General features: G+C 27.4%; 1 protein-coding gene across 26 annotated transcripts in view; it reads right to left on the bottom strand.

The window, feature by feature from the left end:
- Positions 1-267: 267 nt before the first annotated feature.
- The window catches only part of LOC126902827 (uncharacterized), a 132,810-nt gene continuing 107,571 nt past the window's right edge, over positions 268-25,506 (bottom strand). For 11 of the 26 annotated variants that reach the window (XM_050680460.1, XM_050680461.1, XM_050680469.1 and 8 more), the window contains 10 exons: positions 13,247-13,306; positions 12,322-12,381; positions 11,912-11,971; positions 11,519-11,578; positions 2,182-2,241; positions 1,788-1,847; positions 1,391-1,450; positions 1,122-1,181; positions 639-698; positions 268-447 (listed from right to left, as the gene is read on the bottom strand). In XM_050680460.1, the coding sequence (XP_050536417.1) occupies positions 362-447; positions 639-698; positions 1,122-1,181; positions 1,391-1,450; positions 1,788-1,847; positions 2,182-2,241; positions 11,519-11,578; positions 11,912-11,971; positions 12,322-12,381; positions 13,247-13,306 (626 nt within the window). In that variant the 3' untranslated portion in view covers positions 268-361. The remainder of the gene's footprint in view (positions 448-638; positions 699-1,121; positions 1,182-1,390; positions 1,451-1,787; positions 1,848-2,181; positions 2,242-11,518; positions 11,579-11,911; positions 11,972-12,321; positions 12,382-13,246; positions 13,307-25,506) is intronic. The other 15 variants (XM_050680462.1, XM_050680476.1, XM_050680470.1 and 12 more) reach the window with 12 other exon arrangements.

The following is a 25,506-nucleotide window of genomic DNA, read 5'->3' as shown; positions in this document are numbered from 1 at the left end:
TACTACGAGTACCATTTTCGTTATTCGTTTGATTCTTACAAATTATATAACCCTTCAGATTATATACAACAATAATACTCTTACATATTATCTATCGATATTCTAGATCTATTTTTTTTTTAATCATCAATTAATTTTATAAATGTATGTCTCTTTCAATGACAATTATAGTCCCCTAAATTTCCATGGCTACGCCACTATGATTAACAGATTAATTAAAATCATTATAGTAGAAAATTAGGTAATTAAGTATTTTAGCTAAGTATAAAAGCATAAAAAATAAGTTTTATTTTTACATTCAATAAAAAATTATTATTTTAACACTATCTGAAAAATAAGCGATTACACATAAAATCGTCTACTAAATGAACTTGATATAATTCTCCCTGTCTTCATCAATTTCCATCGGCTCTGGAGTATCTTTAAATGAGTCATTAGGATTTAGTCCTTGTTAAAAAAAATACTTATTAAAATTATTATATTACGAATAAATATTAATTTGAAAATTTCATATTAATATTTTATAATAACACAAGGTAAAATAATTATAATTAGTTTCTTATAATTTGTATTTTTAATTAATTTGTAATAATAGCAAAATTCATAAAAATTCTTAATCAACGATTCAATTATTTTACCTTGCCCAAGAAAATCTATTAGCTGTACTTCATCATTGGTGTTAGATTCATTAACCAATTCTAAAAAAAAAAAAATATTTTTTATAATGAAATACAAATATGTTTTTATATAAATAGAACTTTGAAAATACCACTTATAGTAAGAATTGTAACTTTGTTTGTCCTTCATAAAATTTATTACAACTTTCACATTGTATTATAAATTACAATTTTTCATTAATCTTTTGCGGCTTTCTAAGCTCAGTATTTTTGATATTTTTTAGTTTTAAATTAATAATAATTTTAATATAGTTTTAATTTTAAGTAATAACAGCCACAAGTGATTAAATTACGAATAATTATTATTTTGAAAAGACATATTAAAATTTTATAGTAACATAAGGTAGGATAAAAATAATTAGTTTCTTTTAATTTGTACTTCTAGTTAACTTGTAATTATAGCTATATTTATAAAAGTCATTATCGATGATTCAGTCATTTTACCTTTTCCATGAAAATCAATTAGCTGTCCTTCTTCATTGGTGTTAGATTCATTAACCAATTCTAATAAAAAAATAAAATAATTTAACGAAATACAAATATTTCACCTCAATATTTTTGATATTTTTTAGTTTTAAATTAATAATATTTTTAATGTAGTTTTAATTTTAAGTAATAATAGCCACAAGTGATCAATTTTTATTGTACTTTTTGTTAACTTGTAATAATAGCGAAATACATAAAAATTCTTTATCACGTTTCAATCATTTTACCTTGTCCAAGAGAATCAATTAGCTGTACTTCTTCATTGGTGTTAGATTCATTAACCAATTCTAATAAAAAAATAAAGTAATTTAATGAAATACAAACATATTTTTTTTATATAACTAGAATTTTCAAAAAAAACATTTATAGTAAGAATTATACCTTTGTTTGTCCTTCATAAAATTTATTACAACTTTCGCATTGTATTATACATTACGATTTTTCAGTAATTTTTTTGTGGCTTTCTGAGTTAAATATTTTTGAGTGTTAAATTAATAATATTTATAATATAGTTTTAATTTTAGTAATTATAGCCAAAAATAACTAATTTTTATTGTACTATTAGGTAATTTGTTAAAAAAGCAAAATTTATAAAATTCATTATTGACGATTCAATCATATTACCTTGTCCAAGTAAATCAGTCAGCTGTACTTCTTCATTAGTGTTAGATTCATTAACCAATTCTAATGAAAAAATAATTTAATATTATGAAATATAAATATGCTTTTATATAACCAGATTTTGAAAAAACAATTTATAGTAAGAGTTTTATCTTTGTTCGTCCAACATAAAATTTATTACAACTTTCATATTGTATTAGACATTGCGATTTTTTTGTAATTTTTTTGTGGCTTTCTGAGTTTAATATTTTTGAGTTTTAAATTAATAATATTTTTGATATAGTTTTAATTTTAAGTAATAATAGCCACAAGGGATCATTTTTTTTTGTACTTTTAGTTGACATGTAATAATAGCTAAATTCATAAAAATTCATTTTAGACGATTCAATCATTTTACCTTTTCCAAGAAAATCAATTAGCTGTACTCCTTCATTGGTGTTAGATTCATTAACCAATTCTAATGAAAAAATAATTTAATATTATAAAATATAAATATGCTTTTATATAACCAGATTTTGAAAAAACTATTAAAGTATGAGTTTTACCTTCAAATGAATCTATAAGCTCTAGTATCCAACGATTTTTCATTTCTAATACAAAGTCAAAAAAATTCATAAAATGAACATTTATAATTAAATACCGTAAAAATGCATTATCAATTTTCTCTATTATTTTCTCAAAAAAATAGAATTTTTCAATAAGACCGTTAAAGAATATAATATAACATATATACGTAATGACGTATATGTCTGACGTAATGATGTTTAAGTAATATTTCTAAAAAGTGTTTGGGAACAAAAATAAATAATTATAACTTTATTTAGTTTATATTAAAATTTATAAATCAAATTATACCTCTGTTTTGTAGTTCTCTCTGATATGTATCAATAGGTTTTTTAGGTCTTGTAAGAAATTCGATATCTATATTTAAAATATATGCTTTAAGATAGTTTAAAATTATTTTTTTATAAATACATACCCTTAGTTTTATACTTCCATGGTAGAGGTATACCAATTTTTCGTGTTCTTCGATCATGCCGAAAACCTAGTTTATGAAATTTGTTTATAACTATAGAATTCATTTGAAAAATTAATTTTTCACTTAGATAATCGTAGAATTTCAAAGTTATGTCTTCTTTAATTTTCTCTTGGTAATCTTTATTCAAATTTTTCCAAAACGAATCTGAATCAAATGATACTAATCTACAATGCCTATAACAATCATATCCAACGTCAATATTTCTATAATACAAAAACTTTTCAACAAAGTCTATAAAACTTTCCGTGGTTTTTGAATCATTTTCTGTCGGAATAAAGTCTTTTGAAAATATGCTAAATTGTTCTACATTTAATAATGTATTTTCAAAAATAAAATATTTATCCCATGGATCAGTGTGTAAATAGTCCAATACATAAAGCGTTTCTTTCATCAATGTTGCTAAAGATGACATTTTTTGTAAAATGTTCATTAACTTTATAGCGCATTCATATCCAGTTTTTGGATTATCTTTGGAAATCAAATTCTTGCAATGTAATCCAAATTCTAAAAATGTAAAAAATAGTATTTTTAAATCGAATGAGTATGAACAGGCCAATGTTATAGTCAATACTCGAATGTGTCTATTACAATTTCCTTTTGTTACATTTTCTAGGTGATTTTCTAATTTATAATTTGTTTGCCAATACACAATAGATTCCACATCATTTAAATCTTTCCATCCGACATTTTCAATGATACTATTACATATATCTGTGTTTCTTTTTAAGTTTTTTTTTGATTCAGTGAAATATATGAATATGGATAGTAAAGCAAGAATATAAGATTTTTTCATGATCCCTATTTTTTTTAAGTAATGGAATAAGAATGATTATAAAAATGTTTATTACAAATTAAAATATTGAAAAATTTTATGTTCATATATAGATTTTTAAATAATATTCTATAGAAATTACATTATTGTGCTTTAATAAATAACTTGTATATTTATCAAATAAAAACAATTTTTATTATAATCGAAGTACATTTAGATGTAAAAAGTGGGTCAAGTTATACAATAGGAATCAAATATTCTTAAAAATAATTTATTAAAGTATTTTTTATTATATTAACCAAATGACAAATAATTTGAAATAAGTTTATTGGATCACATTTTTTTGAGTTATTCAATTTAAGTTATTTAAATAAATAAATATATTGGTGTATTTAAACACTCATGAAATAAAAATCATACGATAATGAGTAATAAAGCTCAATTTTTAAATAGATGTAGATTTTTTTTGCTATATAGTATTAAGTTAAAAAAAATAATAGCGATTATACAAACATATATTTAAAAATATAATTATGTACATCTCTATGTATAAACAGCGTTTTTTAAACAATTTGAAAAGTTACAAATATCATAAGGAAATTTTTTTTTGGTTTTGCCAACACAGATAAATTTGTAATTTTTCATGGCACACTGAAAAATATAAATCGATAGTCGCCAATCCACCGCGCAATATATGGTTTGGGCCACAATAAGATTTGAAATTATATAATTTTTGAAGTCAATTTAAAATTTTTTGAAAAACAGTAATAAATAAAAAAAATAATTGTTGTTCAATTAAGGTCAGAATTAAAGCAAGTTATTAATTATAATAAGGAATAAAAAGAAAATATTTTTTATAGTTGAACATGTCATTATAATATGAATTACCGAAGTAATCGTAGACTTATATTTAACTGTAGCTGTAACTGATATTTGTTGAGTCTTTGATAGTTGATGCAATCCAATACCTCGTGACAGCTGTCATATAATCATGTTCAATACATAGATACCTTATACAAGGACGTTCATCGTACCATATAAACTGGGGAAGATGATTCTTCAAATGAAAGTATTACAAAATACACGAGTCCATTGAAGATGGAACACGCAAAAAAAAGATGGTTAAGTTAAATTAAGGGGACTTTATTAAATAAACAAGAAATTAGGTTAATACGAGGTAAAAAACCGATCGGTCAAAAAACCTTGTCTACAAATTAAAGGCATCAAAGAAAAAAATAATACAGATATTAATACAAAAAAATGTTATACCTGCTCTTTTATAATTAGAAAATACGATGAACATCTTTTGGGTACTCGTCGGTTATCGAGCGCGGCATAACCGCTAAGTGTGGCGGGAATAGGTCCTAAGATAGCGACTAATTTTAACTTTTTCATTAAACTTAAATTAAAAGATGTTGGGACACCCCGGAATATATTGTTCTACGTCACCACNGACAGGCGTGTTACAATACTACCTGTCTTATTATACAGGGTGTTCAGTAAGTCAGGAAACGGGTTTCTATTGTTCTCATTGTTACAAACAATGAGAACAATAGAAACCCGTTTCCTGACTTACTGAACACCCTGTATAATAAGACAGGTAGTATTGTAACACGCCTGTCATGTCGAGGGGACTAAAAAAATAGAGGCGCTTACAACAAAAATAATTTAAAAAACTCGACATGCGTCCTTATGGCACTAACTAACAAAAAAAAAAACAAAATTCAGGCTAAATACATTTAAAACAAATATACACATAGGCAGTCCCCCAAGATGGCGACACTCGGCTAGCCTTTAAAGTGGGGTTAATAATTTTTATTACACAATTTCGAAAATTATAAAGAATAATTTGAACCAAGATGTATAGTAAATGAGCAGTGCAAATGACGTTCAAGATACGAAATAATACACAGCTGACTATCTCGTACACGCACAAACAAATTAAAACACCTTATCATGATTAAGTGAACGATCAACTAATGTACAATTATACCGAAAAAATGAAAAGGTACTGACACAGCCCGCGTATACTCGAGCAACAGCTCACAAATTTGGAATTGTGCACAACGGACAAACACCCCCAGTTAGGTTAGCTGACGGTCACACAACAGACACGGCCGGCACAGCTACCTTTATAACACAAATTGCGGATTTACAAGTAAAGTTCACGGCTGCTATCTTAGAGAATCTGTGTACTGTGACGTACTACTGGGACACGACTTTCTAACAGAACAGGAATTCTCCTGGGACTACGCTGCATGTACAATTCACTTAGGCGCAACGCGACGCACTACAGCTTGTTGGACACCGAGTACTCGACACACGCTACCCCGACGTAGATCTATCAACACTAGATGCTATATCGACCCACACACGCGCGAACTATCATCACAGATAGTGAAAAACGCGCTACGGCTTTAATGACACGGTGGGATGCACAACGCTCATTGAACACACATCACTCACTTTACTAGTGGCAGCCCGAGAACAGAGGCTGACACCATCACCCTTAGCATCAAACTTGGAGGAGACATCGTTTTTAACAACAAAGTAGCGGCAACAACAATAACAGCACAATAGTGGTGATAATAATAATAAGAGCAGCAACAACACAGTAGCGGTAGCAACATCCGAATTAGCAGCGGTGAAACAGCGACTAGCGGAGAAACCCATGGAATTGGAATACACGCACTCACCCCTTAGATCACCCACAAACAACGTGAGTTTTGCGGCATTCACTGCGATACGCGATTGCCTTCCCGGCCGTCATTAAGTAGACCGGCGGCTTGGCGGGGGGTATTTGACACGGCCCGCGTCGCTTCGTTATACACGATGCCCCGCGTCTCGTGCCACCTTTTTCAGCCGTCGCCCTACTTTGAGTACTTGACTGAACAACACCGCGTGTCATACGGTACGGTGCAACATTAAGAACCGTCACATTGTCATAAAATTATTTTATTACACTTATGTTTTAAAAAACTATCAATATAAAGTATAAAAATTTAACAAAAAAATTTTTTTTAAAACGTGAAATATATAAATAGTTTGTTAACTAACAAATATTACAATTCATAAGGTTAATTATAAAGCAATCACAATTTGAATAAATCACAATAATTGAGCATTATCGTTAAACGAACAATTTATTATTTGCGAGGTATAAAATATAATACATTCTAGAAAAATACAATTAGCATAATAGTTTAAGTAAACAAATATCATCTAAAATATTACAAAAATTGAATATTTAAATTTTTTCTTGGATAAATTTACTGTTTTTTTTTTCATAATAACTAATTAAACTAGTGTCTGAATAATTTTGCTGTAATATAAATTATTATACAGAATCATTTGTAACACACGATATAATTTTTTATCAATAAAAGAGAAATCTTAATTTTTTACAATATGTAAGATAATACTATAAAAAACATCATAAGAATATTTAATTTACTTTTCAAACATACCTGTAGATTATATAAACTTGTATTGAATAATTGAAATTAAAAATAAATTATTTGTGTTGCAGTGCTTAAACCAGCAAATACGTTTTCATGAGGATAAATATAAAATAGTTACGATTTAAATATATTCCAAAAATTGGACATTATTGTTAAACAAATAATTGATTACTTGAGAGATATAAATTTAAATATATTCAAGATAAATTCAATATGCATTATATTCCGAGGTAAATTAATCATTTACAAAATCACGCAAAAATTAAATATTTAAATTTTTTCTTGGATAAATTTACTGTTTTTTTTTTTATTTCATAATATCTAATTAAACTAGAGACCGAATAATTTTACTGTAACAGGTAAAAATGAACTATTATAGCAAAATATTAATTATTTTACTAAAAATAATAATTTTTAATGTTATAACTGTTTATACAAATGATGAATTTAAACATAATACTGAAAATCAAACATCTATAAGTATTGACGATTTGAATATACTCATCGGGGATTATTCTTCATTTATATAGTTAAAATTACAAAAACAAGATTATTACACAGGAATAAATATAGCTCGTCTTATGCCTCAGGCAATGATTTTTACTGAATCAGCAAACGTTCGTCTCATTCATTTTTTAATAAAATTGACAATTTAAGCTGATTCAAATGTTAAAATTCATTTTTTCGACTTAAAAGAAAAAAAAATTGAAATAAATTTAACTTGTGACCTATTTCAGTAGTATTAAATAATATTTATTAAAATCAATGAATAATAAAATCTGAAATCGTAATTTTTAAGTCCAAAATTGTATGTTTTTTTATTTACGACAATCATTTTTACATAGAATATAAGTCGACGGGACAACTTTTTTTTTTTTTGAACTTATAGTACATAACATTAGCTTATTTTTTAACCTATGTTTGAAGCTCGGAGTATTCCTGGAACATTTTCAAAACTTAAGTTGAAAAAATTTGAATCCACCCTAATGGGCAGGTAAAGGGACAGAGTTTCAAAAAATGTATACCAAATGGAAGGGAAATATCTAAGGTTTCAACATAAAAAAGAGTTATTTTGATTTGTTCATTTTTCAATCAATTATGGCAATTTTTAGGGAAAAAAATAACGAAATTTACCGATTTTAAAAATCGTAAATTTTTGTAGGGTAATAATCCCTTGGCTACGCCACTATCCCACATAGCAATGAAATATTTCTAGAATATTCCTAGAATATTTATTTTTGATATTAAAATATTTCTAGAATATAACCAGAATATATTGAAATATTCTCACAATGTTCTCAGAATATACTTTGGCAGCGAATATTACATTCTCACAATATTTTAAAGGTATATTTCTAAAATGTTATAAAAAATATATTGTGACAATATTTTTAAAATGTTTTATAAATATATTAAAAAAATGCAAAAAAATAGGTCGCTATGCGGGATTTGAACCCTTCTAGCGCTTTGGACTCGTACGTGACCCATTGACCCACAGGTTGCTTCGAAAGAAATAGGATAAAAAAGACTATTTAAGGTAGTTCAAATGGTTATTTGTCTGTTAAGTAATTTTTCTTGTTTAAAAAAATTCAAAGTAAATACAATTTTATATTCAATTTAGATTAGATTCATATAATTTTTTTGAAAATCGGCGATCCCATCACCATGATTTCTCCTTGTAAGTTAGAAACTGACTATTATTGTTGATAATATAGAAATATATTCTAACTATAATAAAAAAACTTTTTAGGATTTTTAGTTTCACAGGACAATAATAAGATATAATTGCGTTGATAAAACTAAAAAAATTTTAACTCGATAGGCCTGCAAATAATAGCAACAAGGGTTTTTTACTGTCCCTAACTTACTTAGCTTAATTGAATTAAGTTAATTAAAATTGATACTAATTAGAGAAAATGGCTGTTTACTTATTAAAGATTTAGGAATATGTATATATAATACATAAGTATTATATAACAAGATACCAATATCATCCAAAGATGTAACTAAAGGGAGAAAAGAGGATGGCTTGTGTCTCTTAAGTTACCTCAGTTGGCCAACAAGATATATATTTATAATATTTAAAAAATTATATTGATAATATATTCAACAAATATTTCAAGTTAAATATTCTATATTTATTTTAATTAATATATTTTCATAATATTTATAAGCAAATATTTAAAAAGATATTTTTTAAGCACATTGTAGAAATATTTTCGGTGTAATATACTGTATTTATTCTCTTTAATATATTATCAAAATATACATAAACAAATATTTAAAAAATTATATTGTGAGCATATTATGAAAATATTTCAATAGAATATATTTTTTATTATGTTTAAGAGATATTGTCACAATATTTTATTCAAAATATTTTAAAAAGTATTTTGTAAGAATATTTTGACAATATTAATATATTGAAATTGCTATGTGGGTAGTTCTACATATTAAGTAAAATCAGTCTAGTAAGAAATAGATAATTGAGTATAATATCTATATATCAAAGCATAAACAAATCGTTTCATTTTTACATTCCATAAAAAATAATTATATTAACAATAATTGATAAGATTGACGATTACACATAAAACTATTTACTAAAAAAACTTGATATAATTTTCCCTATTTTCATCAATTTCCACTGAGTCTTGCTTATCTTCATATGAATCTTTAGGTTTTAGTAATTGTTAAAAAAAACTAATTAAAATGATTTTGAGTAAGATTAAGAAAAAATATTTAAAAATAAAATCTAAAAAAACATATTAATTCAATAAAAATGATCAAATTTTCATTTAACACAAATGTGACTCTTGCTAAATATACAGATTAAAACTACAATTATATAGAATTATAACAATTTTAGGAATAATACTTATTGAGTTACTAACACTGTATTCTAAATATATACCAGAACGGGTCGTACCCACCCAACTTACATACCCACTCATTATTTTAAAATGCTTATAATTTTGTTTAAATACTTGATACAAATTTTTTTAAATTTAGGTTTAAAATTTTTCATTAAAATGAATTAATTTTCCTATTATTAATATTTATTATAATATTTATAATATGACTATAATTTCAGAGTTCAGTGATGCAATGAATGGATATTGTTAATTTTAATCATAATCATTTTGTAATTATACAATAAAATTTTGTTTAACTGTAAAAGATGTTATTTGATGTAAATTTAAGACAAGTCATGAAGAGGTTAATTCTTTTTTTAAATTAAAGTATATTACATGAGCATTAAATTAAGGTACATTTATAAGTTTTAGTATTTTTGGAAAATTTTCAAAGTTAATATTTTGTGAAAAAGTTGTTATTTTGAATTTCCCTTGTGGGCAGGTGAAGGGCCTGATTTACAAAAAAAGTATACCAAATAATAGGTAAAGATATCACGCATCTAAAAAAAATATATGTTAATTTGGACATGTTTAATAAAGTTTAGGGAGTTATAAGTAAAAAAATTGAAAAAATGTCGTAAATTCCTGATTTTTAAAATGATAATTTTTTGGGGGATTTTCCTCATTTACAGGGAATGAGGATATTTTTTTTAAATTTTGAGGGTAATGTCTTGGACTCGATACAATTTGTGATCTTTGGAATTATTGTTCATCAAAATTAGTCAGTGAGAGCTGAAAATGAGTAGTATTAGACTATAATACATATCATAATAAAATTAATACCTCTAAGCTTCGCATCGAAGCTAAAAGTATGATGTCAGTTTATCCAGTCTTAGAAATTTTATAACAATCCATATTCATTATCTATTTGGCCATTATTAGAAATTTCTATTTCTTTCAATAGAAGTCATAGTTTGGTTTTTTTGACTACCATTGACATTATTCATTTCACTCTTACAAATTATGCAACCTTTCAAATTATATACAACAATATTGTTCTTACACATTTTCTATTGATATTCTCGATCACTTTTTTTTTTTCAACAATTAATTTTATAAATTTATATCTTTCAATGAAAGTCATAGCCACCTCAGATTTCTTAAATACGCCACTAGTTTTACATATTAAGTAAAATCAGTCTAGTAAGAAATAGGTAATTGAGTATATTAACTAAATATCAAAGCATAAATAAATCGTTTTAATCTTACATTTAATAAAATATTATTATTTTAACATTATCTGATAAGATTGGCGATTATACATAAAACTATTTACTAAAAAAACTTGATATAATTTTCCCTATTTTCATCAATTTCCATTGGGTCTAGATTATCGTCATATGAATCATTGGGCTTAAGTCCTTGTGAAAAAAAAATTAAAATGATTATATTAAGAATAATTATTATTTTGAATATCTCATATTAAAATTTTATAGTAACACAAGGGAGAATAATAATATTAGTTTCTTTTAATTGCACAAATTAATAGTTAACTTGTAATTATAGCAAAATTCATAAAAATCATTATCGACGATTCGTCATTTTACCTTGTCCAAGAAAATCAATTAGCTGTACTTCTTCATTGGAGTTAGATTCATTAACCAATTCTAATAAAAAAATAAAATAATTTTATGAAATACAAATATTTCTTTTTTATATAACTAGAATTTTTGAAAAAACCATTTATAGTAAGAATTATACCTTTGTTTGTCCTTCATATAATTTATTACAACTTTCACATTGTATTATACATTGGGATTTTTCATTAATATTTTGTGGCTTTCTAAGCTCAATTTTATTATTTTGAAAAGACATATTAAAATTTTATAGTAACATAAGGTAGGATAAAAATAATTAGTTTCTTTTAATTTGTACTTCTAGTTAACTTGTAATTATAGCAAAATTTATAAAAGTCATTATCGATGATTCAGTCATTTTACCTTTTCCAAGAAAATCAATTAGCTGTACTTCTTCATTGGTGTTAGATTCATTAACCAATTCTAATAAAAAAATAAAATAATTTAATGAAATACAAACATATTTTTTTTATATTACTAGAATTTTCAAAAAAACCATTTATAGTAAGAATTATACCTTTGTTTGTCCTTCATAAAATTTATTACAACTTTCACATTGTATTATACATTGGGATTTTTCAGTAATTTTTTTGGCTTTAAATGTGTATTATGTTTGTGTTTGAAATTTTTTAGTTTTAAATTTAAAATATTTTTAATATAGTTTAAATTTTAGTAATAATAGTCACAAGTCATCAATTATTATTGTATTTTTAGTTAACTTGTAATATAAGGTAATTAATAAAAATTCATTAACGACGAAATAATCATTTTACCTTGTCCGAGAAAATCTATTAGCTGTACTTTTTCATTGGTGTTAGATTCATTAACCAATTCTAAAAAAAAAATTATTTATTATAATGAAATACAAATATGTTTTTATATAAATAGAACTTTGAAAAAACCATTTATAGTAAGAGTTTTACCTTTGTTTCTTCAACGTAAAAATGTATTACAACTTTTATATTGTATTATACATTGGTATTTTTCAGTAATTTTTTGTGGCTTTCTAAGCTCAGTATTTTTGATATTTTTTAGTTTTAAATCAATAATATCTTTAATATAGTTTTAATTTTAAGTAATAATTGTTGGGTAGAGTGTGGCACGCGTGTATAACCGGTTCGAACGTGTTCATGCTTCGTCCGGTTATCGTTACTTCCTCAGCGAGCGACACAATCTCTTTTGTACGTAAACAGTACACTTGCAGCGTCTAATACTCGGCATCCGTACAATTAGTAACTGCTCGCTTTGTAGTCTTTACTGATTTTGTTCAGTTAGTTTCCGGTCAATAATTTCGCCACAGTCTCAACTTTTCTCAAGCCGACATCAGATAAGTTTGTTAATTTATTATCATTTTGTAATTGTTTTATATCATAAAAGTAATATTGTTTTCGAATGTAAGTTATCCCCCCCCCTTTCCCCTTTACTTTTAAGAATTTCATTTGCAAAACAGTAAATATATTTCTTATTTTATATATATACATAAGCAGGTGTACCTATTTTCTTATCCCTTCTTATTTTACTTTATTTATTATTTTGTTTGCTAACAAAATAAACAACGTTACGCAGTAACAGGCCATTCCCTTTTAATATTAAGGGGCTGCTTATTACAATAATAGCCACAAGTCATCAATTTTTATTGTATTTTTAGTTAACTAGTAAAAAAAGCTAAATTCATTAACGACGATTCAATCATTTTACCTTTTCCAAGAAAATCAGTTAGCTGTACTCCTTCATTGGTGTTAGATTCATTAAGCAATTCTAAAAAAAAAAAATTAATATAATAAAATACCAATATGTTTTTATGTAACTAAAACTTTGAAAAACCATTTATAGTAAGAATTTTACTTTTGTTTGCCCTACGTAACATTTATTACAACTTATAATTGAATTATACATTGAGATTTTTTAGTAATTTTTTGTGGCTTTATATGTGTATTATATTTGTGTTTAATATTTTAGCTTCGATGCGAAGGTAGTGGTTTTACTATGATGTGTTTTTTTTTTTTTGTGTCTGTTATCACTTTTTCTCAGCTCTCACCGAACGGATTTCTTTCAACGATACGTCAAAAGATCACAAATCGTATCTAGTCGAAGAAATTACCCTTAAAAATTGAAAAAAATTCTCTCGTTCCCTGTAAATGGGGGAAACCTCCAAAAAAATTACAAATTTAAAAATCGCTAATTTTCGAAATTTTTTCAATTTTTTTTACTAAAATGTGCCGTAACATTTTCAAAAATGAACATATCAATATAATTTTATTTTTTTATAGATGCTTGATGTCTTTACCTATCATTTGATATATTTATTTGTCAATTTGACCCTTTATCTGCCCACAGGGGGGGATTTAAAAAGACAACTTTTTCACAGAAAATTAACTTTTTCAATTTAAATTTTGAAAGTGTTTCGGAAGGTCTGACACTTTTATATATATCTTAAATTAATGCTAATGTAATATACTTTAATTTGAAAAAAAAAAATTTGACCTCTGGACCTGTCTTCGTGGTGAAAATGGCTACCGAATGCTATTTTTGTGTAATAAATTCTTGATTTTATTTTTTACATTTTTATCTTTATAATGCTATAACTTATTGAAAAGTGTATGGATCCACACAATTTTTTTCTGAGAAATAATATTTTTTAATAAACCCTTTATATACCTTGTCCAAGTAAATCTGTAGGATGTACTTCTTCATTGGTGTTAGATTCATTAACCAAATCTAATAAAAAAAATAGTTTAATATAGTGAAATACAAATATTTCTATGTATAAATAGACTTTGAAAAAAACCATTTATAGTAAGATTTTTACCTTCACCAAATGAATCTATAAGCTTTATTATCCAACGATTTTCCATTTCTATTAAAAAGTCAAAAAACTAATATTATTTAGTTAAAATTTGATAACATAAACATTTAGGATTTAATACGGTAAAAATGCATTATCAATTTTCTTTATGATTTTCTCAAAAAATAGAAGTATTTCAATAAGATCGTTTAAGAATAATTTTCTTAATAATACTTAAATTAAATGACGTATATACGTATAATTACGTAATTAATATTTATAAAAAATATTTAGAATATTTATAACTTATTATTTAGTTTATATTAAAATTTATAATTCAAATTATACCTCTATTATGTTGTTCTCTTGGATTTGCTTCAGAAATGTTATTAGGTCTTGTAAAAAATTTGATATCTATATTAAAAACATATGCTTTTAGATAGTTTTAAATTACTATTTATAAATTCATACCGTTAGTTTTATACTGAGATGGTAGAGGTATACCAATTTGTAGTGTTCTTCGATCATGCCGAAAGCCTAGTCTATGAAATTTGTTTATAATTATGGAATTAATTTTCAAATTGATACTTTCACTTAGATAATCGAAGTATTGCAAAGTTTTTCCTTGGTATTCCTCATTCAATGTATTCCAAAAGGATTCCGTATGAAATGGTTCAAATTTACAATGGATACAACAATCATACGTAGTGTCAATATTTCTATAATGTAAAAACTTTTCAAGAAATTCTATAAATCTTTCCGTTGTTGTTGAATCATTTTTCTTCGGAATATAGCCATTTGAAATTTTTTTAAATTGTTCTAAATTTATAAATAAATTTTCAAAAATAATAGTATTTGTCCAAGAAGAAGTATGTAAATAGTCCAATACATAAAGTGTTTCTTTCATCAATGTTGCTAAAGATGGCATTTTTTGTAAAATGTTCAATAACTTTATAGCGCATTTATATCCAGTTTTTGGATTATTGTTGGAAATAAAATTCTTGCAGTGTTTCCCAAATTCAACGAATATGAAAAATAGTGTTTTTAAATCAATTAAATATGAACAAGCTAATGTTAAAGTCAATACTCGAACTCGTTTATTACAATCCATTTTTATGACATCTTCCCGTTGATATTTTAAACTATACGATTTTTGCAGAAACACTACAGAATTTACATCATTTAATTCTTTCCATCCAACATTTTCTAATATAGTATTACATAATTCGTTGTTTATGTCTATTTTTTTTTTTGATTCAGCTAACATTATGAGCGTGGAGATTGAAGCAAGAATATAAGATTTTTTCATGATCCGTATAATTTTGTGATAATGGAGAAAGAATAATTGTAAAATTGTTTTTTACTTATTGAAATATTGAAAAATTTTATGTTCATATATAGATTTTTAATTAATATTATATAGGATTTACATTATTGTGTATTTATAAATAACTTGAATATTTACCAAATAAAAACAAATTTTATTAGAACCGAAATAAATTTAGAAGTGTAAAGCGGTGCAAATTTACACTATAAGAATCAAATATTCTTAAATTAAAAGATATGGTATTATTGAAATTTTATTAAAACATTTTTAAATATATTGATTAAATTCAAATAATTCTAAAATAGTTTATTGGATCAAATATGTTTGTGTTATTCAGCCTATGTGATCTGATGACGAATTAAATTTTTTTTCGATTATTATAATAATATTATTTAATATATATATAATATTATAATTATTTATAATAATATAAATGATTAAAATCACTATCAAAAATAAACGCTTCGATGCAAATCTTTAGATAGTGTTTAATTTTAAAAATTTAGTGGATTATTCCAAAAGCTACATTATCTGCTAGTTCCTTATTAATATCTCGATTAAGATAAAGTATGTCGAATGAAAAAGGGTTTATTAAAAAATATTATTTCTCATAAAAAAAATGTGTTGATCCATACACTTTTCAATCAGTTATAGCATTATAAAGTTAAAAATATAAAAAATAAAATCGAGAATTTTCACACGAAAATAGCATTCGGTAGCCATTTTTGCCGTGAAAACAAGTCCAGAGGTCAAACTTTTTTTTCATAATAAAGTATATTACATTATCTTTAATTTAAGATATATATAAAAGTGTCAGACCTTCCGGAACATTTTCAAAAGTTAAGTTTAAAAAGTTCATTTTTTGTGAAAAAGTTGTCATTTTAAATCCCCCCCTGTGGGCTGATAAAGAGTCACATTTACAAAAAATATATACCAAATGATAGGTAGAGACATCAAGTATCTATAAAAAAAAAGTTATATTGATTTGTTTTTTTTTTAAAAAGTTATGGTAGTTTTAAGAAAAAAAATTTCGAAAATTTCGAAAATTAGCAATTTTAAATTTGTAATTTTTTTGAGGTTTCCCCCATTTACGGGGTACAAGGGAAATTTTTTCAATTTTTAAGGATAATTTCTTCGACTAGATACGATTTGTGATCGTTGAAAGAATCGGTTCGGTAAGAGCTGAAAAAAAGTGGTAAGAGTAAATAATAAAAAAAAAAACACATCATAGTAAAACCAATACCTTCTCAGCTTCGCATCGAAGCTAAAATAATAATGACTAAACAAATATATATTTATAAATATAATAATGTACATAATTATTTACTATGTACATCACGTGATATAGATACAGTATTTTATTCTTTACTCAATTAACTATTACGGAATGAAGTCAACAATTATTTTTGACGAAATTTAATTTTTTTATACTGAGTGATTCTCAGTATAATTCCTCGATAAGGGATTATAGTCGTCAAATTAATTTTGAAGAAAAAGTTCTAAATGAAGTAAGTGCCTATGCACCACAAATATGATGCGATGAAATTGACAAAGAAATATTTTGAAGAGAGTGATAGATTAAGTGATTGAAGGAAAACCTGGTAATGAGAATGTGATAAAAGTTGTGTTAAGAGTCCGTTTAAAACTTAAGGATCTCGGTCACTCCAAAATTCGGAAGCAATCCGACGTCTGCCCAAATATTGTCCCTATATCCCTAAATGAGTTTTAATTATCCAAAAGGAGACACGGACAATCGTTTACCTTGGTTACTAAAGAGACTATATAAAGTTAAACTATTGTTTTATGTCAACAAAGGAATAAAGTAATATTTTACATGTTCAGTAATTATAAGTTATATATAATGTACAATAAGTCTGATCTGAATCCTGATGCAGTTGGTTATTCGTATATTGAAATAATACTTATTATATCTAGTCTACTAGTCCAACTGTATGGACCGCAAAAATCAGAATCCGATTCGGATACCCGAAAATAATAATAATAAACAATTAGTAAATGTCGAAAAACTTTAAATTGATGTTGCTAATCTTGCGCTAAGTAGTCAATGATTGTTTCAACGTATATTATTTAGTTATTATTCTGTTAGTTATGTTTATGTTATTACATTATAACTTGAAGTACACTGAAATAATGAAAATTTAAATCAGTAGACAAGTTTGCCATGAAAATGGCAGTTTTCGTTTAGGTTGTTAAGTGAACAATAAATGTTTTCTTAGTAATCGACCTGACAATGCGTATAATATATCTAAAAAATAGTTTTTTTTTAATTACAAAAACCATAATTAATATCTTACACTACAATAAATTATATTGAACTGTACTTTTTTTTTTATTTGAATAATAAATAATATACATATAGATTTAACAATAAAATAAAACTGTATGTTTGATTTAAATGATTAGAAAGATAAAACAATAAAATAGTATATCAATTGTTATTCAGTTATTGTAATAATTTTTAAAATGGTCATCTTGAGTTATTTGTTACATCGACTTATGTAAGTACATGATTTAAGTTAATTTAATAAATAACCTTTTTTTTTGTTTAACTTAAATTCAGTATGGAATTATCGCTGTAGTTTGATTTGCTAAATAATAAAATTTTGACTTAACAAATATACCGAAATCTTGTATTTAAAGTAACTACTTCTATATCAATTCTTTTTCATGTTATTTACGCCATGACTTTTTTAACTTATGAAAAAATATTTATATAATTAAAAGAAATAAATCTCTAACATTAGACATTTTATGAAGTAAAAAATATCATAAATTACAAATTAACAATTTTATATTTTATTTTTAAAGTATTTAATATTGTCTGTTTTATTTTTAATGAAATCTTCAGCAAACAGTTAAAAAAAGATTATTCCGTTACTATACTTTATTTAGGAACAAGTAATTTAAACAAACTAACATTTATATAAAAAAAATTTGCATGCAGCATAAGTGGTTTTTTTAACGCACTTAAGTCAAATACGACAGCAGTGCACACTTCAAATCGTTTATAACGCTACTCTATTAAATTCTATAAAAATAAACGAAGATCTGACTTAATTAATGATGAGCACATTGTAATGCAAAAATTGACTCATAACTACTAAGTTAATATCTACGTATACAATAATATTAAACAAATTAAATTAAATTCTTTAAAATAATAGTGATAAATGATTATTATTATTATTATTGTTATTACTATTACAATTATTATTTTTTCTTCGGAGATTAAATGGTACAAACGTAATTTGTCGTGCAACAATAATTGTGGTTGCTTAATTTTACGATATATAAGTGTATATAGTTTAACTAATAATATCTCAATAGTGATTGTATTATGACATTTTTAGATGTTGAAACAGCCGCATGTGATTACAAAACCGATAGACAAAATCGTGTGGAAAATTTATGAGCTAAATTAAGCCGAATGGTTACATACTAAACGACAGTTTTTGGATTTCTTTTAATTAAAGTTCTTTTGATCGGTAAAAGTTTATTGAGACGAAAAAATAAAATGTGATGGTAGAACATTTTTGCCGTTCGTCTTGGGTCTTAACTACTCTTTCTACTCTCTACTCCATGACTTTTTTTTTCAGCTTTGGCCAATCCAAAATTCAACCGAACCTCCGTTCTTCTTTTTTTCTTTGGGCACGAAGCACATACTAAGACGTGATGTACTAATCATGTTTAATTATGTAATTAATTCCACGACCTGAAGAATCGTCTGCACCATTGCCTTCTTTAAGTAATATTTTTGCAGACACTTTATTCCGTCTTTCGATGATTTGACAAACTTTTCATTGGCTAATTTTTTATTTATTTCCAACTCAACAACTGCCGCCCCTTTGCGTTCATCCTACCAATAATTTTTTCCTTTATACTTCTTTTTTATTTACTCCTATATTCGTTATGATTATTTACTTGAATACTTTTAACTGGTTGAGTTTGACAGAAAAAAGTCCTTTTGAAATATTTTTCACAGTTAATTTGCTATTTTAGTTACAAAATGTGCAAATTATTAGGTTTATTTTAACTGAGGAGATTTATTCGTACTTGATTACTTTGACTATAGTGCTTCTATAAAATAATATTTTTTAATATTATTAAGTAGAAATATACCTAATATGTGTCTCTTACCACTTTTTCTCAGCTCTCACCGAACTGATTTCTTTCAACGATACGTCCAAAGATCACAAATCGTATCTAGTTGAAGACATTATCCTCAAAAATTGAAAAAATTTTCCTCGTTCCCCGTAAATGGGGGAAACCTCAATGTATGCTATTTTGGTGTTAAAATTCTCGATTTTATATTTTACATTTTTAACTTTAAAATGTTATAACTTTTTGAAAAATGTATGGATCAATACAATTTTTTTATAAAAAATAATATTTTTATACTTCTTTCATTAGACATACTTTTTTTTTAAATCGGATCATTTCCCTTAATACAGGGGGGGTTCAAAGAAAGGAACAAAGTAAAAATGCATATAGAAAGTAGAACTGTTTCAACTTGACTTTTGAAAATGTTCCTTGCAAGTCTAACACTTTTATATATATCTTAAATTAAAGATAATGTAATATACTTTATTATGAAAAAAAAATTTGACCTTTGGACTTGTCTTTGTAATGAAAATTGCTACCGAATGCTATTTTCGTGTGAAAATTCTTGATTTTATTTTTTACATTTTTAACTTTATAATGCTATAACTTATTGAAAAGTATATGGATCAACACAATTTTTTTATGAGAAATAATATTTTTTTAATAATCCCTTTTTCATTTAGGATATTAATAAGAAAATAGCAGATCATGTAGCCTTTGGAATAATTCATCAATTTTTTAAAATTAAACACTATCTAATGATTTGCATTGAAGCGTTTTTATTGATAGTGATTTTAATCACTGTTAGATATCATTATACTTGATCCAACTATGCAACGTCCCCACTACGCCGCGACCCCACAGTTGCTGGGTTTTTTTTTCGATTATCTTTAGCTACACACCATTCATGAATTATTAATTATGTAATAATTTTTAAGTTCATCCCTTATGCCTTGTAAGGATGTCAACTTTGTTTTTTTAAATGGGAACTCATATTTTAAATTTATTAAAATGTTTGAGTTTTTAATTTAATAGTAAATGACATTGAATTGTTAATATAACTTTATTTGTTCATTAGATATAAATATCTAAAGTATCAAATTTTTGAATTAATATGCATATATAATACATAAGAGATTACAAATACAGGTAGCTAATTGTTTTTTTATGACATCGATATTAGCAGGTACAGAGCATTGTTATTATCAATGGTAGTAAGGTACATTGTTGTGAGTTTATAAATACATTAACTGACAATACAAGAAGTATAACTATTGATAGTCATAATTGATAATAAACAATCCGTGACTTTGACATCAATCGAAGATCTGGAAGTGGAAATTGAAAGGGGAAAATGAAAAAGAGTTTGTAAAGACGGTGAAAGAGAGGACGGTGTGGAATTTCGAGGAAGATATAAATGATGCGTGGAATAGATTTTCTAGTTGTGTAAAGAATATGCAAAAGAAATTGTTGGTGAGAGTAGGTGTAGAATGCCAGGAAACAAGGAAACCTGATGTTGGGATGGGAACGTTCAAAAAATCACAGAAAGTAAGAAAAAGCAATGCAAAGTATGGCAGAAGAGTAAAAAGAGAGAAGATTGGATGGAAGTAAGTCGAAATTTAAGAGTTATGATGAGTTGTATGATAGGCTAGGAACAAAGAAAGGATAGAAAGAAATGTATATATATTTACTTGCAAAAGTAGACGAGAAAAGGTCTAAAGATTATCATTATGTAAGATGTATAAAAAGTATTGATAATACCTTATTATTAGAAGGGAAAATTCCAAATGAATGGAGGAATAGTATTATGGTGCCGATACTTAAAGGTAAAGGTGACATAAAGGAGTGTGTAAGTAAAAATATGGTAATATNATGATAACGGAATAAGATTAATTAATTTTGCAATAAGTAAAAATATGGTAATAAGCAGTACAAGATTTCCAAGGAAAAATATTCATAAAGAAACATGGTTATCTCCAGGAGGAAGATATAGTAGCCAAATTGATCATGCCCTCATAGAAAATAAATATAAGACGATTATAAAAAACGTCAAAAGCTACAGAGGAGCAGACGCAGACACAGATCATTACTTGATCCTGATTGACTTCAGAGTAAAGATATCCATGGAATGGAAAAAGAAACAAAAAATACTCGGAAAATACGATGTGGATAAATTAAGAAATGAAGAAACATTACGGACATTTCAAGAAACAGTGACTAATGTATTAGGAAAAAAAAGAGAGGGAGTAGATAATGAACAGGTTGAGGAGTCATGGAAAGTCATAAAAACCTCCATAACCGAATCCGCAGAAAAAGTCATTCAACATACACAAAGAAAGAAAACAAAGAAATAGTTTAATGAAAATTGCAAGAAAGGAATCAAGGAACGCAATGAAGCCAGAATCAAAGCTATCCACACACCAACCCCCGAGAACTTAAGGGCCTTCCAGGAAAAACGAAGAGAAATAACTACACTGATAAGAAAGGAAAAGAGAATAGCCGAAAAAGAACGATTAGAGGAGATTGAAAACTTCAAACACAACCCCAGGGAATTTTTCAAACGGTGCAAAACATTTAAAAATGGATATATACCAGCTATACATATGGTAGAGGACTATAATGGTGCTCTAATTACAAGACCGGAAAAAATTGCCGAGGAATTTAGAATGTACTTTAAAAAACTTCTTAACAATGGCTCAACAACGGAAGAAGTAGGCGAACAAGACGACACCATACATTATACAGTTGAACCAGAAGTATTAAACCCGAGTTTAGAAGAGGTACAGTGTGCAATCCAGACTCTAAAAAATAATAAGTCACCAGGAGATGATAAAATTGTAGCTGAATTATTGAAGTTAGGAGGACAAAACCTAACACAAAAATTACATCATCTAATTCAACAGATATGGACAAAGGAAAAGATACCACAAGACTGGAATGAATCATTGATATGTCCAATTTTCAAAAAAGGTAACCGAAAAAAAGTAGAGAATTATAGAGGAATAACACTACTGAACACTGGGTATAAGGTACTTTCATTAATCATACTTAAAAGACTACAAATTTATACAGATGAGATAGTGGGTAATTACCAAAGCGGATTTAGAAAAAATAAATCAACTACTGATCACATATTTGTCATAAGACAAATTATGGAAAAAAGTTATGAGTTCGCGAAAGATCTACATATGGTTTTTGTGGATTACAAACAAGCATATGATAGCATAAATAGAGGAAAACTATGGAAAATTCTTAAAGACTTTGGTTTGCCAAACAAATTGATCAGCATGGTGAAACTATGTAACACATACACCAGCAGCCGAGTCAAGGTGAACGGCGAGATATCGTCTTCGTTTATAATAAATAGTGGATTGAAGCAAGGGGATGCGATGTCACTAGTGCTTTTCAATTTGGCATTGGAGAGTGTGATAAGAAAGGTTCCACGAACTGAGACATTAAACCTTGACGAAGGAAATGTCTTACTAGCATATGCAGACGACATAGTGGTTATTGGGAATTCGCGAGAAGGTATTCAGAATACTGTCGAAGAACTGATAAAGGTGGGAAAAGGTATTGGCTTGACAATCAACAGTGGTAAAACTAAATACATGGTGGTGAAGCGAGGAGGGGGTGACCATAACAACCTCCACGTCGGAAATAACACCTTTGAACAAGTACAAGAGTTCAAGTACCTTGGGTCTACCCTAAATAACCAAAACAACATGCATGGAGAGATCAATATCAGACTGGGCGCTGCTAACCGATGCCTTTATGAACTGAAAACTNGATCAATATCAGACTGGGCGCTGCTAACCGATGCCTTTATGCACTGAAAACCCTCTTTAAATCTAAGCTACTGTCAAGGAAGACAAAAGAACATCTATACGTTAGTTACATCCGCCCTATATTGACATATGCATGTGCCACATGGGCAACAACGAGAGGTGATGATGAAAAACTACGGTTATTTGAGAGAAAAGTTCTTAGAAAAATTTATGGACCCGTATTCAACAATACAGAACAGAAATGGGAAATAAGAACAAACGCCCAACTGTACCAGCTTTACAAAAGAGAAGATGTGGTCCAATTCACCAGAGGGACTAGGATAGAATGGGCAGGCCACGCATGGCGGGCCGATGGAAGTATATTGAAAGGAGCAATGACATATATGGTAAGCGGAAAAAGACCAAGGGGAAGACCGCGAAAAAGATGGAAGGACAGCGTCAAGGAATTATTAGAAGAAATTGGAGTGGACTTGGAGCAGGCATATGATAGAGAACGATGGAAGGAAGTAGTTTTGGCGGCCAAGAGTCTAAATGGCTCGTAAAAGCCCGAAAAAAAAAAAAAAAAAAAATTAGAAGGGAAAATTCCAAATGAATGGAGGAATAGTATTATGGTGCCGATACTTAAAGGTAAAGGTGACATACAGGAGTGTGGAAATTATAGAGGCATAAAGCTTATGAGTCGTATTATGAAATTTGGGAAAAAGTAATAGATAAGAGAATAAGAAATGAAACATTGGTATCTAAAAACCAGTTTGGATTTATGCCTTGTAAGTCAACAATGGAGCCTGTATTTTGTGTGAGGCAACTAATAGAAAAGGGAAAAGAAGAAATAGCTGTATATGGTAGTAGGGTAATATTGGGGATTCTAGCCCCCCCCCGCCTCACCCCGCCTCACCCCTTCACCTACGCACCCACCTGTATTGTGGGCGGGCGGGGTGGAAGGCGTGTCATACAGTGGGCGTGGTCTCTCGAGGGTGGGGTAATGTCAAGGTCTTATAGTGGGCGTGGTCTCTCGATGGTGGGAGTAATGGTGGATCGCATTCATGAGGGTGGGGGTAAGGAGAAGGCGTGGTCTTATCATTGATTGGGTAAGGAGTGGCGTGGTCTTATCAATGATTGGTTAAGGGTAGGCGTGGTCTTATGACGGTGGGGGTAAGGAGTAGGCGTGGTCTTATCATAGAGGAGGCGTGGTCTTATCATAGATAGGGTAAAGGGAGCCGTGGTCTCACTATAATGGGAGTAATAGGTAACTTAGGTAGGGGTCTTAAGGTCAATGAAAATGGCGGATTAAAGTGCGCATGCGCACTATAACTTCATGTCAGTGGTGGGGTAGGTAGCCATATGGTTGTCTCCTCCTACGATGTCATCTACTGGAGGGTAAGGTAAACCTCATGTGAACTGATAACGGTAACTGATAAGTGTACGTGTAAACATACACATCACATTGAAATAGTGTACGTCATATAGTGGCCGCCGTTGTCACTATAACATATTTACTTAATATTAACGCAGCAGGGGTGTCCGTCAACAATTCCTATACAGGAAAGGGGTAATGAAACATAACATAAACTAACCTATAATGTGTGGGGATGAATCCAACTATATTATTATTACTACTATATTATAATGCTCATAGACGTCAGCATTTTATGAGAACAATGACAATGTTTGTCGTTGTGGCATAATTTCTAAGAATTTTATCATTGCCTACCAGACTCTTAGATAAGCATACTTCCAACGTCAAAGGTACCGCCTATTATAACCCACATTACCGTCTACATTTAATAAAAACAAAGACAACGTCTGTTGTTATGGCATAATAAATTCTAAGAATTTTATCATCGTCTACCAGACGCTTAGGTCAGCAAATTTCAAATATCAAAGAAGTCACCGCACAGTAATGTCGTATGAATCTTATCATGGGTAACCAGACGCTTAG

The sequence above is a fragment of the Daktulosphaira vitifoliae genome, unplaced genomic scaffold (genome assembly GCF_025091365.1).
Source record: "Daktulosphaira vitifoliae isolate Bord-2020 unplaced genomic scaffold, ASM2509136v1 Scaffold_3, whole genome shotgun sequence".
Lineage (NCBI taxonomy): Eukaryota > Metazoa > Arthropoda > Insecta > Hemiptera > Phylloxeridae > Daktulosphaira > Daktulosphaira vitifoliae.
Note: the sequence above shows the minus strand (reverse complement) of the source record. Positions and strands in the feature narration are given on the sequence as shown.